At 38.4% G+C, this 15971-nt stretch overlaps 1 protein-coding gene across 2 annotated transcripts in view; it reads right to left on the bottom strand.

The window, feature by feature from the left end:
- Nucleotides 1-15971, bottom strand: part of cpne5b (copine Vb) — a 124648-nt gene that overhangs the window by 13106 nt on the left and 95571 nt on the right. For both annotated transcript variants that reach the window (XM_071494901.1, XM_071494902.1), the window contains 7 exons: nt 10500-10541; nt 10166-10241; nt 7629-7682; nt 6868-6929; nt 4102-4148; nt 1666-1847; nt 1237-1364 (listed from right to left, as the gene is read on the bottom strand). In XM_071494901.1, coding sequence (XP_071351002.1) covers nt 1237-1364; nt 1666-1847; nt 4102-4148; nt 6868-6929; nt 7629-7682; nt 10166-10241; nt 10500-10541 — 591 coding nt within the window. The remainder of the gene's footprint in view (nt 1-1236; nt 1365-1665; nt 1848-4101; nt 4149-6867; nt 6930-7628; nt 7683-10165; nt 10242-10499; nt 10542-15971) is intronic.

The raw sequence follows: 15971 nt of genomic DNA, 5'->3' as shown, positions 1-15971 counted from the left end.
TCAATGACAATACAAGCCTTGTCATGCACTTTCACAACGTGCAAATTCAATACAAATGTTCTTTGTCACTGCTGTACTTCAAATAACACTCATTAAAATGCCTCATGATTAATCAGCCCAAACAATCAAGTTTGAAACAAAGCTGGTTTACACTATTTGATTCACAGATTAACACCTTTGTTGAAATCTCGTCCTACTTGACTTCACCTATTCAGATGCTAAACAGTAACGATGGTTGTGTATTCTCATGGTGATGGCTCGCTGCCGCAATTTGAAAAGTACGACTCCATTTTATCAGAGTGACATTTTTAATTACAACAGAGCATTGGTGTAATCAGATGGAGAACTGTTTGGTAGTGGCTCAACAAATGAGATGGTGAAGGAAGCACTGACTGCGAGAGGTGGGGGTGGGCATCGTGGGGCACACGAATCCACTCAGATCATGTCACAGTTTGCATAGTTTTTTGTGTTGTTAACTGCAAGGGATATGTCAGTATATGTTAATGGATATAGGCCCATTTGTCATTTGTTCCATGAGCTAAATCTGCCACTCTTTTGAGAGCTGTCAGCCGATCTAAATTCATACTCAAGCGTGTCACATCCTGTTTATTGTGTCTGGCAGTAACGTTATTTTCAGTGTACCAGGTCGTAAAACCAGTGGCACAATAAATCAAAGCAAAAATGCCAGCGTTAAAAAAAGGTTTCTGTTACTTTATTCTTGATAAACTCAATCTTGTAGAAGATCAGTGATATTCAGGGTCTGGATGTAAAAACATTGCAATGTGACAAAAACTGATTCTTTCTGAACGATTTGTGTCATCATCTGCAGGTCTTTTGAAAAACACTAAATTTGTGAGGATTTTGTTGGTTTTATTGGTTCACAGGATTTATGATTGTGTTTATCATTGTGCGTTTGGTATTTAACAGAAATAATGTACAGTATCATGAGGAAAATACACAGGAATAAAATTAGCATAAAGATAAACAGGTAAGAGGAGCATAAATAAGGAATTAAAAAATTTTAAAATGCAGTTAAAACTTGAAATATTTTATTAATATGTTTTTTATATTAATCAACTTGACAAATGGGTGTAGAATGTGGATTCTTGGCTTATGTGGCAGAAAGTAAAGGTGAAAATAAATCGCAGAGGTCATACATTTAATAAATACTGTTATTGCTTTGCCACTTTAGTGGGTGCATAAAAGTAGACCCATCAGCTTGCATTGTTCTCTCACCTGGCCACATGGTTCACCACAGGAGCGAAGTTAGTTGGCCCATAGAGCTGTACAGTCTTCAGACTTTGGTGATATGCCTCTAAGATGCCTTCAATACCATTGCAGTATGGATTTTCCATGTTTCCATTCTAGAGAGGAAAATGCAGTGCAAACAGGGAGAAAATCAATTTCATGGTCTAGGTCACTACATTTATCAACCAAAGAAGCAGCAAGAACTTAATCAAAGTACACTGGTTTAATCAGACATCATTTATATATTACCTTATTAACAGGTCATGCTTAAAATCCACAAATTAGAATTAATACATTATATTAGAAAGACAATTCAGTGGTGTGATTTTGGTATTTGGAAATAAAAGATAAAGTAGCCTTGGTAAAAATCCATTGAACAGACTAATCAAAGGTGAGATGGGGTGAGTTTGACTTCACCAGGGGGAATTCATGTGACACCCGTCCATCAGGGGGCAGTTTGGCTCCAAAGCCCAGAGCGGGGAACATCTTGTCACTGTCATAGTCCTGAATGATCTCCCCAACAGCCTTCAGGGCCATGGCGTAGGCATTCAGCTGGTATGGGTTCATGTAGTGTAGTGAAGTGGACTGAGAGGGGTTACCTGTTGACCAATCAATCAATCAATCAATCAATCAATCAAAGGTTATTGTGGTGTAGGAGCTACAAAGATGAAACCTCAACAATGCAATATACTGTGTACATTTTCTGCAGTGGCATGACATTTAACAAGTATTTCTTATTTGCTGCAGCGACTGATCACAATTAACATGACTGCTGTCAGGAATCTGTCATGTTCAGTCCTCAGACATGATGAATCATAACATTTAATTCAGTGCTTTGTAACACAAGCGCAAACCATCAACAATCAGTGGGAGGAAAGTTACTGTGAAAAATGAACAGCTTGAAATGACAAATGAAGTGAGCCTAAAAAGCTCATTAAGACCTGTAACCTTCATAAATATCCCGTGTAAGCTGCACTAACACATTATCAGGATTATTATCCAATATTAATAACCCAGATGTGATATTGTGGATGTTTTAGAAAATGTTGTTATGCAAATGTTGTCATTGGACCAAGTGAGGAGACGTGTGCTCAGCATTTGATTACCTGTACCTGTTATCTGACAGCAGAAACCCGGCTGTCTACCTGGTCAGGCCGTGTACTCACAAGATGTAATACAAGGGATCTTATCTGGAGTCCAGAGTGTAACAACAAATTGTGTGTCACCTTGACCAACACCAAAATCTCCAAAAAGAATGGAGATATTGACTGTTCGCTAAATCCCACAAAGCTGTCCAGCCTTCCATTATAGTGCATTTCATATAGTTTGTGATAAAGTGTCAGATTTACTGCTCAAAATTTAGATACATTTTTGCAGTGATGCATTTTTCAATTCAGACACAGGTAGACAAAAGCAGGTTTGTCATTTCTAGCCAGGCTGGAATGTTGGATTTTACCACCTGTAGCTACCGATATCTCGGTTGCACCTTTAGGGAATTTCTTCAAATTTGGCACAAACTTTCACATGGACTCAACAAAGATGAACTGACTGATGAACTGAGGATGTTAATTGGAGATTCTAAAATTCTTAAAATTCTAAAATTGCCCGTAGGTGTGAATGTGAGCGTGAATGGTTATTTGTCTCTATATGTCAGTCCTGTGATAGACTGGCGTCCTGTCCAGGGTGTACCCCACTTTCACCCTATGTCAAGCAGTTTAGATAATGGTATAGATAATGGTCAAAGGTCACGGTGACCTCACAAAACACAGTTTTGGCCTCGCGAACATGATATCTCAGTAACACCTTGCAGAAATTTCTTCAAATTTTAGAAAAATGTTCACTTGGACTCAAGGATGAACTGATTAGATTTTGGTGGTCAAAGGTCAAAGGTCACTGTGACCGCACAAAACACGTTTTAGCCATAACTCAAGAATTCACACAGAATTTTTTAAGTTTTACACAGATGGTTAATATTTTACTCTTGACAAACAGAGATGAAACATGAAGCATAGTCTGAGTGAAGGCATACAACCACGAGGCAGTAACTTTAGTTATTATGTAAAACTTTTCCTGTAACAGTTAAGTTTATCATTACCTTGATCCACAACTGTATTTTATTTCTATATTTTGTTAGTTACAGTTGATTGTAAATTGGACATTACAGTATTCAATTTGTTCATTTATTGCATTCTTTTCTTTTCTGTGTTGTAAATTGAAATTAATGTTTGTTAATGTGCAATAAAGCTACCAATAAAGATCTTGTTTCAAGTTTGTTGAGCATATATAGTATGAAATTTAACCACTTCAGCGTGGTCCTCTTACACCCTGAGAATTCTTTATGTCAAGATGATTGTTTTACCCCATTTTCTTTACCTATTATAAGTGCCTATTATAACTTTTATTACTTCGCCAAGGAGGCTACATTTGCACCAATGTGTGTTTGTTGATTTATTTGTCAGCAGAATTGCGCAAAAAGTACTGAACCGATTTGCACCAAACTTGATGGAGGGATGGGGCGTGGTCCAGGGAAGAACCCATCAAACTCTGGAACAGATCAGGATCATTTACAATGAATTTAAGTTTGTTTCTCTGAAGTCTGGTGTAAGTTGTTCTACATTAGCCTTGGCAGATGTCTGCACTCTCCAGTTTATAGTGTATTGACAGAGCATTTAGGAGGAAGAGCTTTCCAGGAAAGGCTATTGTTTATAGGTGACAATGTATGTACTGCACTGTCTGCTTGTGTGAATGTGTTTGTGTGATTGATTCTGAAATCGGACATGCCACAGTCAAAGAGCACCACAATCTGTTCTTGCAACCCCTCCACACACATACTTTGCTGTTAGTATCACTCACCATTAGATGCTGTGAAATCGATGGCCACAGTGAAATTGATCTGAGTCCTAGAAGGGGGATGGAGAGGAGGACATGGAGAAACATCAATGACAGAGAACAACCACCCATAACAACATGCCAGGCCTCATTAAATTCCGGTGGTCCCGCACAGACACAGTCTGTAACAATACATGACAAGATGATCCTTAATAATGAGCAACATCACACACCAAAAATTATTTCTTGCGATGATAAAGTTAAAAAAAAAAATTTAGTATCATTACCATTTCTTGTCTTCATCAGCATTAAGGCACAAAGTGCAGGTGCTCAGTTGTTAAAAACATTTAAGCAATTACACTTGCGGGTTTATCTGACTTTCACCGCCATGAGGAGGAGTAGTAGGAGGATGTGGAGGAGAGTCTGAGCTTGGTAACAAGCAATTAGTCTGATGGAGCACTTAAGACCAAATCATAATCCAATTTTCCCTGCTGATGAAGCACTCCCCTCTTCTTGCTAATTTTGCTAATTTACGACAATGAGACGAGGCCTTGAGGGGCAGAATGACAGCCTCTCATTATCTATGAGAGCCACCAGAGAGGAAGACTGAAGAATTATAAATAAAATGAATGAGTTAAAGATTCACATTAACCTTTCGGTTTAGGGTGGGGATGAGGAATATGCCACAGCCTGACCCTGCTAACCTTAGCATTAATTAATTTTGGTTTTATTAATTCATGAAGACTCTGGAATGTGTCACTATCTCAGCATGGGGAAGCAGGTTTGAAAACTCTACAACAATGTGTACTGTACAGGTTTTTTGCTAAGATTGTTTCAGATGAATTTTAGGTTTTAGGTGTGGATTCCTTACCCATAGTTTGTGTGTGTTTGTGTGTGTGTGTTTCAGTGTCTTTGAGCCTTTGAGCTAAAGGTCAGAACTAGAAAAAATCTCAGACATATTCGTCAGACTCTTGTCACTCTTTTGACCGCTTGTAAAATGGGCGTCTTTGACAATTGGTCCAGATAGCCAGGCAGTCTTGTTATATAGTAGTTTTACTCTTTTCTTTCTTTTTTCTTTCCATATTTCCTGACCCTCTATTGCACAACTACAGTAACACTTATTATGCTTTTCTATGTGGGCAAAATCAACTTTTTCAGCACTTTTATTAATGATTAATTATTTCTTTGGGCTGAACACAATATTCTGAGCTTTTATTATTTCAGCTTTTTCCTTTTACAACACCACTTCATCCTAATTCAAATTCTCGGCTGGTAAAAGGTAATATTCAAATTTATAACCTGATATAAGGACACTGAACCATAATCAGTGTAGAGAGATGGCCCCTATTATTATGTTCCAAGCATATCTTGTCCTCTCAGTCCTCGATCCTGAACTGTCCCAGAGCTGCAGACTTTGAGAGTGATAAAAATCAACAGTCTGACAACTTTTCATTTTACCTCAGTGCAGATTGAGGTGAAATGCTTTTGAGCAATTTGAATAGCCAAATTATTATTGTCCTCTTATGATTACAGTGGTTGTCAAATCAGACATAAAAGCTGTCAGAGTTCACTTTTCATTATGATGAAAGCTGTAATACCAAATGTTACAGAAAAGGGCTTTAACAGCAAACGCAGAAAAGAGTTTTACATGTGGTGTTTCACCTTTTTCACACAGCAAACAGGTTGTTTGTTTAAAACAGTTTATGTGACACACTGTCTTAACTTTCATCCATTTTCTTAATAGCAAGAGCCCCCACATTTGCAAGAACCAGCTCTCTTATGTGTAACTGAGCGAGTGCCAGAGTAATGTTAGGGCGAGACTGTTGAGGATGATATCTCTGAAGTAGGCCCACTAACCCTTAATGTTATTGTATTGTAGATCAGCCACAGCCAGGAACTTTCAATGAAACCTGTCACACTTGTCATACCCTGCTACAGCCCAGAAAACCCCTGACAGCCTACCTGCTGTGATGGGACAGGGGACATCAGAGCACCACAGAGCATTCCTGAAAGGCACACTTCACCGAGAAATACTTGATATTCACATGTCAACCTACTCTAAAACTAAACTGAGGTCAGAGTCTTTGAAGACAGTTTAGTTTTAGCTTGCTTATTTGAAACACATTTGGCATTTTAATGCTACAGACCGCTTTTACCTTGAACTTATAAAATAGTTGTCATTACATTAAAGATAACAGGATAGAAATATATGCATTTTAATACACATTTTAATGAAGACTACTGATATATTGATTTTATAATTCTCATTATAAAAAATGAATCAAGATGACTTTCTGTAATGGTTTTGCATATGTCATTAATCCTTTAAAGGAGAGTTTCCTTTTTAACAGCTTCATTGTTATTTTCATACTTTAGAACTTCTGGCCACCATTGGTATTGTAATAAAGCAGAATTATCCTTTTAAAGTTGCAATATTATTGCAGTTGCACATAGACAATTAACACCAAACTCTATGTTTTAGTGTTTTTCAGCTCATTGTTTTGGTTTTATGGCCCACACCTTTACTTCTATTTTGGTTCAGTTTTGCTGCTCTTTTGTTTCCAGATGCAGCAGGAAATTTCTGAAAAACACTCTGTAAGCTACCTGCACAAAATCTTTCTATATTATTATTATCATTATTATATTCCTATTTTAACAAACTTCTCTCCTTAAGTGATCTGACCCCATCATGCTATGTTGAACCACAACATTTAGTTTGAACAGGATTGTATCATATAAGAAAGTAAAGAGGCCGTTAATACTTTCTTTAAACCGGTCATTTCCACTCACCCTCCTTTTATGTAATCTAAGAACGTGAACTCTGACTCCACTGAGAACGAGAGCAGGGTCACCTGAAATTAAAGACAAGGAGAGAGTTGATTAAACATCGCGGTCCTGTTGTTTTCATCTTAAATATATATTTTTTAAAAAAAACTTTCACATCTTGATCAGTTCAGCACTTGACACTCTTTCTGGAAAAAAGATGTGAGACAGCTGCTGTACATTGCTAGAGGACAAATTTGAAGAGAGGATGAGACACATTTGTATGCATTACTTGGACATGCCCACACTGCTGGGTAAGTTGTGTAAAAATATGTGTCTCAATTGGTGTTTTGGTGTTGCCCCCTGTGATCTCTCAGATCCTTCATTTTGTCCAGTTTTCTTTACTAACTACATCTCTGTACAATTCATTAAAAAACCCAAAGTATACAACTTCCAGAACAACCTACAGTACCATATAGTATAATATACACCCAGCAACAACTATTTAATACAATATTTTCATGTAGTTGAATCTTAAAACTACTAAAACAACAAAGCTTCTTTTCAGTTTTTCACCAAATTGTATAATTAGTTGGTGTGTGATATCCAAATTAATGAGGAAATCTATTTCTTTTCCTTTCAGAACAAATTACAGATTGGCATCTTCTTCTAAGGAGCCAAGACTTGCATGATAATTAAAGAGAGAATCATTTATCAGAAGGGAACGAGGTGTGGAGCAGTAAGCAGGCACAGTGCCAGTCCTGATTAGCTGCTGGAGCCATACTCACTGTTCCAGAGTTGACATATTTCTTTTTCTTCATTTTCTTCTTGGTATTAATAACCTAAAAGATAAACAATAAGGGGTACATGCGATACAGAATTAGTACAAATATTTTTGATACTGTGGTTTTATGCATATGCGTACAGTATATTTTGTAGTGTACATAAATACTGAAATTTTACTTGAGTAAAAGTACATTAAAGTGCATAAATTATGTGTACTGGGCTGTCCTCTTCACCTGCAAACATTTTATTCACACTGTGGCACAACCACAGAACCTTCCAACCAGGTTGTCTGTTAGTATCCTGTAATTGTAAGATCCCCTATAATTTCATGTTTGCAGAATTTGGCTAGGAATTATGCATTTTTACATGTGTTAAAACAGAATTTCCCTGACTTATCTCACTCCCTTTTACACACATGCACACTTTGCACTTTACTAAATCATTTCTTTCCAACTGTATACAACAAATGTAAGCGTATGTGGGCAGAATGAAAGGTACATGCCATCGAGAGGATGTATGTATACTGAACAAAATGCTGAACAAAAATATAAATGCAACACTTTTGTTTTTGCTTGTTTTGACTTTGCCTAAGCAAACAAAAGATGGCTTTCACTTTCTTTGTTTAAATCTGTATTAGTGAGCATTTCTCCTTTGCCAACATAATCCATCCACCTGACAGGTGTGGCATATTAAGATGCTGATAACACAGCATGACTACTACACAAGCGTGCCCCGGGCTGGTCACAATAAAAGGCCACTCAAAAATATGCAGTTTTATTTTGAAATAAGTTATTTATTAGGCACTAAACTATGGATATCTCATGACTTGGGCTACAGATGCACATTTTTGGGAGGGGGGTTTATGGATCGGAACCCCCATCCCCGAAATCCATAGTTCAGTGCCTAACAAATGTCTTTTTTTGTTCAAAATAAAACTGCATAATTTAGAGTGGCCTTTTATTGTGACTAGCTCAGGGCACACCTGCAATAATCAAGCTGTGTAATCAGCATGTTGATATGCCACATCTGTCAGGTGGATGGATTATCTTGGCAAAGGAATAATGCTCACTAACATGGATTTAAACACATTTGTGAACAGCTTTAAGCTTTAAGAGACGTAAACCTTCTGTGTTTTTAGAAAAAGTCTAAGATCTTTCATTTCAACTAATGAAAAATGGAAGCACAGACAAAAGTGCTGCTTTTATATTTTTGTTCAGTACAGTTTGAAAGTTGAACAATGTGTTTGTTTGCAAATAAAAATATCAAGGAAGGAAGTAAGTTGAAAAAGGATGTGTGCACATGAAGTAACAGATGGGTATTATTGGAAAGTGTAGTGCATGTAAGATAATTTATTTGCACTTCATTTAGAAATACTTTATCCTTCAATCACACTATTAAACAGAAATTCAAACAAGAATCTCAGGCTACAAAGAATCGGTGGGTGAGGCAGGCTTAGGTGCACAACTTACATTTCCTTCACCAGTATTGTATCAGCTCCAGAACAAGAGAGTGAAATGTCAATTCGGAGACCAAAGACGTCTCAGCTCATTACCTTGATTCTCAATGGCTGCTAGGCATGAAAGAGACAGCTTCTAATTTAACATGGAGGGATGGCAATTTGCCTGACACACTGAACAATCTGCTGATGCAAAAACTAAAGGGCCTTTCAGTCTCACTGGGAGGTAGAGAGGAATCAAAAGTAGCATATAATGGAGCTGACATCCAAAAGACAGGTATTTGTCCTTCAGCTGAAGGCCACCAAACCACAGGGGCATGAAAGTATTGTCATGTCCTCCTTTTTGCTTATATTTTGACTTTCAACTGTTTGATTTTTATTTTACAATCATTTATTTTCAGTGGTGACCAGAGCACTCTGTCCCATTTCCTCATAGATTTAAAGGATAAATTCTGTTCTGGATAAAATAAGTAGTTTATTTGATAAATGTAGGACTTGCCCATCAACCTTGGAATCTAGGGTGAGACATTTATAAGAGCTGTGTTTGTAATTTGCATACGGAGCTGTATTGTATGCAATTAAGAGACACGGTAAGCTATCCCATGAGAAGTATTGAGAAATAGCTATGATCATTCTAAATCCCCAGATTGTTCTGCTATTAATCCTGTTTCACGCTGGTGCTAATAGCTTCATTTCCATGTGTGTCAGCATCCAGGTGATTATAGTGGCAAAATAAATCTTGGATTTTGAAAAGAAGAACATGGGCAGAAGAAATAGCTGCTTGGGGGAAGGTGGGGAGACATTCGCAGACACTGCACTATACAAATGACCTTTTACAAAACTGAATTAGGAATGTATAGAAAAACTTATTTTGTAACTGTTGAACAAATGCATTTGTTTGCCGCAAGAGCACAAGATATCAGGAATTTGCTGGAGTAATGGGAAACTGTGCAACAGTGATGTCAGAGATAGAAATGTCAGTCGTGTCAGAAATGGGATCCAAGAAACCCAATGTACAGGGAATCCAGGTCTCAGGAGCCAACAGACACGTTTTTGAACTGTGGAAATGCTGGAATTACTCACCTCGTACACATTGAACTGGCTCTGCCCTCGAGCTAGCTCTCGGTAGCTGGTCGTAAAATCCCCAATGAAGTCATGGCTGCAAGACAGAATAAAGGCAGAGAAACACCAGTGAGTATGAAAAATATCAGGTATAAGTAACAGGACAAGGTGGAACTTTGTGACAGGAAATTGTAAATGAATGTTTATGAAAAAGTTTTTCCTTGAATTCAATTTGCATTTGAGTTAATTGTAGATTAAATATGTTCTTGAATTGCATTTAAAAATGTTTATGTCAAAAACTCCTCAGCTGAATCCCTCAATGCCAGTAGTGCCGCACTTTGGCAGTCACACTCACCTGCCATCCCGATCCCAGTCGTACACCTCCACCTTGATTGTTCTGGAAATGAAAAAACACCAGAGTTTTCCCAGTTGACATGGAATTAAAGTGGCAAAAAAATAACAGAACCCTTGTGAATACATTTGTCCTAAATTATTGGTCAGATCTTCAAGTTACAATTATAAACAAACGCAATCTATTTTAACTAATAACACACATCATTGTATTGTTCTTGACCCTATTGAAAACACTTACAGTGTAGGCTGCAAAAAGTATGTGAACCCTTCAGCTAATGGCGTCAATAAAAGCTAACTGGAGTCAGGAGTTAGCAAAGCTGAAGTCCCGTCAATGAAACCAGATTGAAGGGGTGGGTTAGAGCTACTTTGACTTTTTTCTTCTTTTTTTGTCAAACATTTTGCGATTCACAAGAAACTGGTGTGCACCATGGCTCACAAAAAGATCTTATGGACAAGAATTGTTGAAGCTGAAATGGTTACAAAGTCATCTCAGAGAGTTTCGATATTCATCAGTCCACCATGAAACAAATCAATAAACTGTCTATAAACAGAGATCATTTAATTCTGTGGCTACTCCACTTAGAAGTGAATGTCCAGCTAAGATAACTCCAAAAGCACAGAATGATCAGTAATGTAACAAAGAACCCAGAGTAACACCTAAAACCTTAAAGGAATCATCAGAGCTGGTTAACATCTCTGTTCATGAGTTTACCACGCTCATAATCATGGTGCTTGGCTCGGGGAGCATGTTGTCTTGCCATGGATACGACTGAGGAAGCTGCTTCTCTTCAAAAAGCAAAGCAAAGCCGAGAGCAGCTTGAAACTCCACAACGCTGCTGGGAAAATGGTTTGTGCAGTGACGAAACTAGGGCTGAATTGTTTGGGAAGAACATGCAGGTGGAAAAAGGGCAATATGAAAACATCATCAAAAGGAGGGAGCATCATGGTCTCCTTATTGCCTCTGGGTCTAGACAGCTCAACATCATCGAGGGGAAAATGAATTCCAGAGTTTATCGAGGTATCCACAATAATGTCATGGTGGCTGTCCACCTCGGTCAAAAACTCCTCAGGGTGTCTTTTAAACATTCTGTGACGCTGATTCACACATTAAACGTAAAACAGTACATGTACCCATGTCTTAAAAGAAAAAACTAAAAGGACTACATGGCCAACATTTAGCTATCAGATAATTTCAGGAGTTCAGTGCATGTCTGACTAAGATCTTTAGTGTCCTCACTCTGGGGAAAAATAATCCGACTTCTCAGCAACAACTTCAATAGTTTCATTAAGGCTTTTGTAATTACCAAGGACAGGAGACAGCAGACAACAGGTGTGTACTCCTGTTTCATATCAGCCGCTGAAGCCTTGGAGTTTTCATGGCTAAATAGAAAAGGCTCATCACATCAGCCCCACAGGGAATAAATGTCATGCTTTTTTGTATTAATGACTGAATGATTCACTGGGTAGAGTGTATCAAAATCACAACAGTAATCATAGCTATCTAAAAAAAATCCATTAAGTCCATTGATATTATTTCACTTAAAAGCAGAGAAATGTGTTTTGAAATGGTGCTAAGGGAACCCCCCAGAATCAAATACAATTGATGTCACTTTGTTCTAAACCTGGGACACTTGCCAGCTTCTGAGCAAGGCTGCATCATGCAAGAGAAAAAGTCAACTTGCATAAAGTGCTTCTTCCAAAAATTGTGACTTGAAAACTGCAGTACATATTAACTAACCCTAACATTTAAAAGAAATGTCAGGAAAAAAAAAAGATGCACTGGCAACATTTTACACAAATGCAGCAGAAACAATGTCTCTGCAGAGTGAAGAGAAAAAAAAACCCAAACTTTTTTTTTGGCACTTTCATTCCTGAGTCACATTGATCTCACCCCCATGTCTCCCCTCTCCCCCCAACTTCGTCTTACACAAGTACTGACACCAGCCCAGATCCAAAGAAAATAAAAGCAAGCGGCACATCAGAGACTCTTTTCTGTCACTGAGGAATTGGAAGATGCCTGAAATAAGCCCAACTTCCTCACTGCCACCTGGCCCCTGTCGTTCCTTAGTGACAGTTTGTTCTTTTGAGGTTATCTTCAAGGCTGTGAGCTAGAGGAAATGTGGCTGTCACCTAGGTGGTAGAAACATGATGCTTCTCATCCAGCATGGCAAAATAAAGGAAATGGGTAGAGGTAAGACAGACGGAGAAAGAGATAGCAGAAAAAGGAGGAAACGTCAGAGATAAGATTCTGCCATCCTTCCCCAGATCAATCTGCAGGATCGAAATAATTTAGTGCTGGGTGTTAAGTGGTGCGGTTTTAGTATACGCCATGCCACTAAAATAAAGGACCTGGAAGCTGTCATCATGTCAACTCAGAGCATTTACCATCATTTTATTTCAAATCTATGTATCCTTACTTACAGATGCATCAAAGGACTCAGGTGCTCAAACCCTTGAGTGGCCCCTTGAACTCTCAGAACAATATACACTTCAAAACTAATCTGGCACAGATATCTCCGGCTACTATTCAGAGGCATCTTTAATGAACATGACTCATCTTCAGTAACGGAGGCGCATATAATTGAGGGAAAAAGGGAGACTGCATTTGACGCTGAACAATCCTTCAGCACCAATTACACAGATCTGGCTGTGATCTTTTGCCAGGGACCAAAATAGACTGTGTTTGAGTAGGGCTACCATGTTAATGAGGAGGAAGTGATTCTTTTGATGTTATTAATTAATTATCAGCGTTAAAATATATGTCTTACCATGTACAGGGAGGCAAAACACAGTATATAGGAGCTGTGAAGGATTTATATATAGTAAGATGGAAAGAATTTTAAATTTCCTCACACATCAAATGTCGGGCAGAGCATACAACAACTTGGAAGTGCCATCTTTTCTCTCCTCTAGCTTCACATTCACTCTTCTCCTTGCCCTACTCATCTGGAACAGGGCCTTTGACATATTGGATTTCTGTTTTTTCCTTCTGTTACACTGCATGTGTACTCGCCTTTGCAGCCTGTTATCTGTTATTCTCCTCTCCTTCATTTCTCCTCTCTCCTTGTCGCCCCCTCTCCTATTACTTTCCCAACTCTGTTTTCCTTTTCTTACACTTTCCCCTTCTCCCAAAATGTAGTCTGCTGTATCCAGGGATTCAACTGGATCCTGTCACTTGAAGGACAGTCTCCCGAATCAAAGTGCCACCCTGACACCAGCCAGCAAAGTTGGACGGTGGAGGTGTTTTTATCCTTGTCTGTGTGTTTGCAGGATACTTTAGGTTACCAACAGATCTGACTAAAACAGATTGGCGATTAATCAGATCTGCGGAGTATTGTTTCCCACAAGCAGCTCTTTTCTTATGACAGATTTAATGGTGAATTGCCAAGGGTCTAGTTTAGCCTTTTTTTCAGTGTGGCTATTGCACGTTGTAGTGCATGTCGCTGTTGTGAGAATCACATGTTTTAGAAAACAAAACAATTACTGTGTGAAAAGGGCAATGCTGCATGATAGCTGTGTCATTAGATTTTGAGGAGTCATCCCTAAATAGGAGAAGCTAGTTAAGGATTTCAACAAACAAGATAAACCTTTTGGGTTTGTAATGATTTCCAAACAGCAGAAGCAGAGCACGTTACAAAACCTTCAACCTTGAATATCGGTTTGGACACATGGGCCTGTGTTTGCCAACAGCACTTAACACCACACACAAAAATGAATATGCAACACCACACTGGCCTTAGAAAAGGTCTGTGAATGGACAGGACAGACTGTCAGCTTAAATGAAGTGCAACTGTCAGTTTGAGATCTACAGTCTGCTCTTCACACATCCCACAAGGACAGTAATTGTTTTAGGTTACGAGACTGTGAAGTGCACAGTCTCCTACATGCTGTAAGTACCAAAAAAAAAAAAAGATTATAATCAAGTTTAAAACCTGTCAAAGTAAATGTCACTTTATCCAATCAGGAGGAATAGAGGGCACTATTACTATTTTTCAGCTGCCAGTATACCAGTGCTTATTTGTCTGGTTCAAGAGAGAAAAGTCATGCAATCAGTGAAAAGTACGCATCATCTCTTTTAGCAGACACATTGCGTCTTCCTCTGTTACTTTTAGAGATGTCAGATGGGAGAGAAAGTGCCTTTTGTTAAACTAGCTAAAGCTTCTTCTTTTTTCCACTTTGGTGCATCAAACAGGAAGAACATGCACAAAATTAAACCAAAAAAAAAAAAATATATATATCACCAATAGCTCATCCACATACATAGTGGACAAGTACTCTCAACAGATAGAGGTGCCTGAACGTCTTCTCCAGCATGTGCTAGACTTGAAACGAGAGAGAACAGAATTAGTGCCAACCCAGATAACGAACATTTGGAGCAACGAGCCCCACCCCTATCTACCACACCAGCAATAAACATGGGGATGATTCCTATACAAGTAATCTGCACCTTGTGTGACTCCACCATTGCTATTCGGGGTCATTTTGCATGTCACATTTAAAATGCTGACACCTCACACTTGGAGACAAAGCATTTAGAGAAGTGACAGGGTTCTCTGGGAGTTTATATAAAGCAAGACTAAGTAACGAGACCACACAGCTTCATAAGATTGGTCATCCACTGTAGCACTGATGTGCTAGTTCCGCGGTAGTTCAGCGGCTGTTTGAGGCCAGGATAACATGGTGAAAATATTCAAAATATAGTGTACACTTCAACTGATACTGGCTTTTTTCTGTGGGCATTTTTTAAGTGTCAAAAATAGTTCTTTTCGTTTTTTTCCATGGCAGCACATCACTCAGCTTCTGTGCTGGTGCTCCTGCTGCTTCTTTAAACTGGGAGCACACTGATCAGAATATACTACCAGTAATACACAGACTACAGAAAAGTACATCACACAACCCCACATCAAATAACCCCAGCTATCACTTCAAGCTTCTGCTCAACTGGAGAAACAAAAATAGTGACAGACAAAAAGATCACATCTGTGTGGAACAATGAGGAGACTGTAATATCCTCAAATTAACACATCAAATAAATATAAACACTGTACAACTCATGTTCTCCACCATTTTAGATTTGACTGAAGTTATTTTAATTATGTAATCTTGTTGCACCCTCTTCTTCTGCACTTCCTTAATAGACTGAACAGGAGAATAAGCCAAACTCCTATGAAAAATGTATGAAAAATGCATCATACATAAAACTTTGTTTCACTGATTAGATTTTGATAGAAACTGAAGTTATGTCAAACGAGTCCTGCAAGTTTTAGGCTGAATTCAAATTTCCAGACCTCCCCACTTCCCCTGCAAGTGTCATGCACTGTCTAACTCACAAACTCCCTTCTGTAGGCTTCCAAAGAGACTTTTCTGTAATATTTGGGTCTGTTTGTTACCATCTGCAAAGTTAGACAGGCACAGGTTGGTTTTCATTAGGATGCTCTGTTGAGAGTTTAATGTGAAGGGGAAATTTTACTAT

The sequence above is a fragment of the Trachinotus anak genome, unplaced genomic scaffold (genome assembly GCF_046630095.1).
Source record: "Trachinotus anak isolate AG129_WGS33_773 ecotype Australia unplaced genomic scaffold, CSIRO_AGI_Tana_v1 ptg000013l, whole genome shotgun sequence".
Lineage (NCBI taxonomy): Eukaryota > Metazoa > Chordata > Actinopteri > Carangiformes > Carangidae > Trachinotus > Trachinotus anak.
The sequence above is the reverse complement of the archived record's forward strand: the minus strand, read 5'-3'. Positions and strand labels throughout refer to the sequence as shown.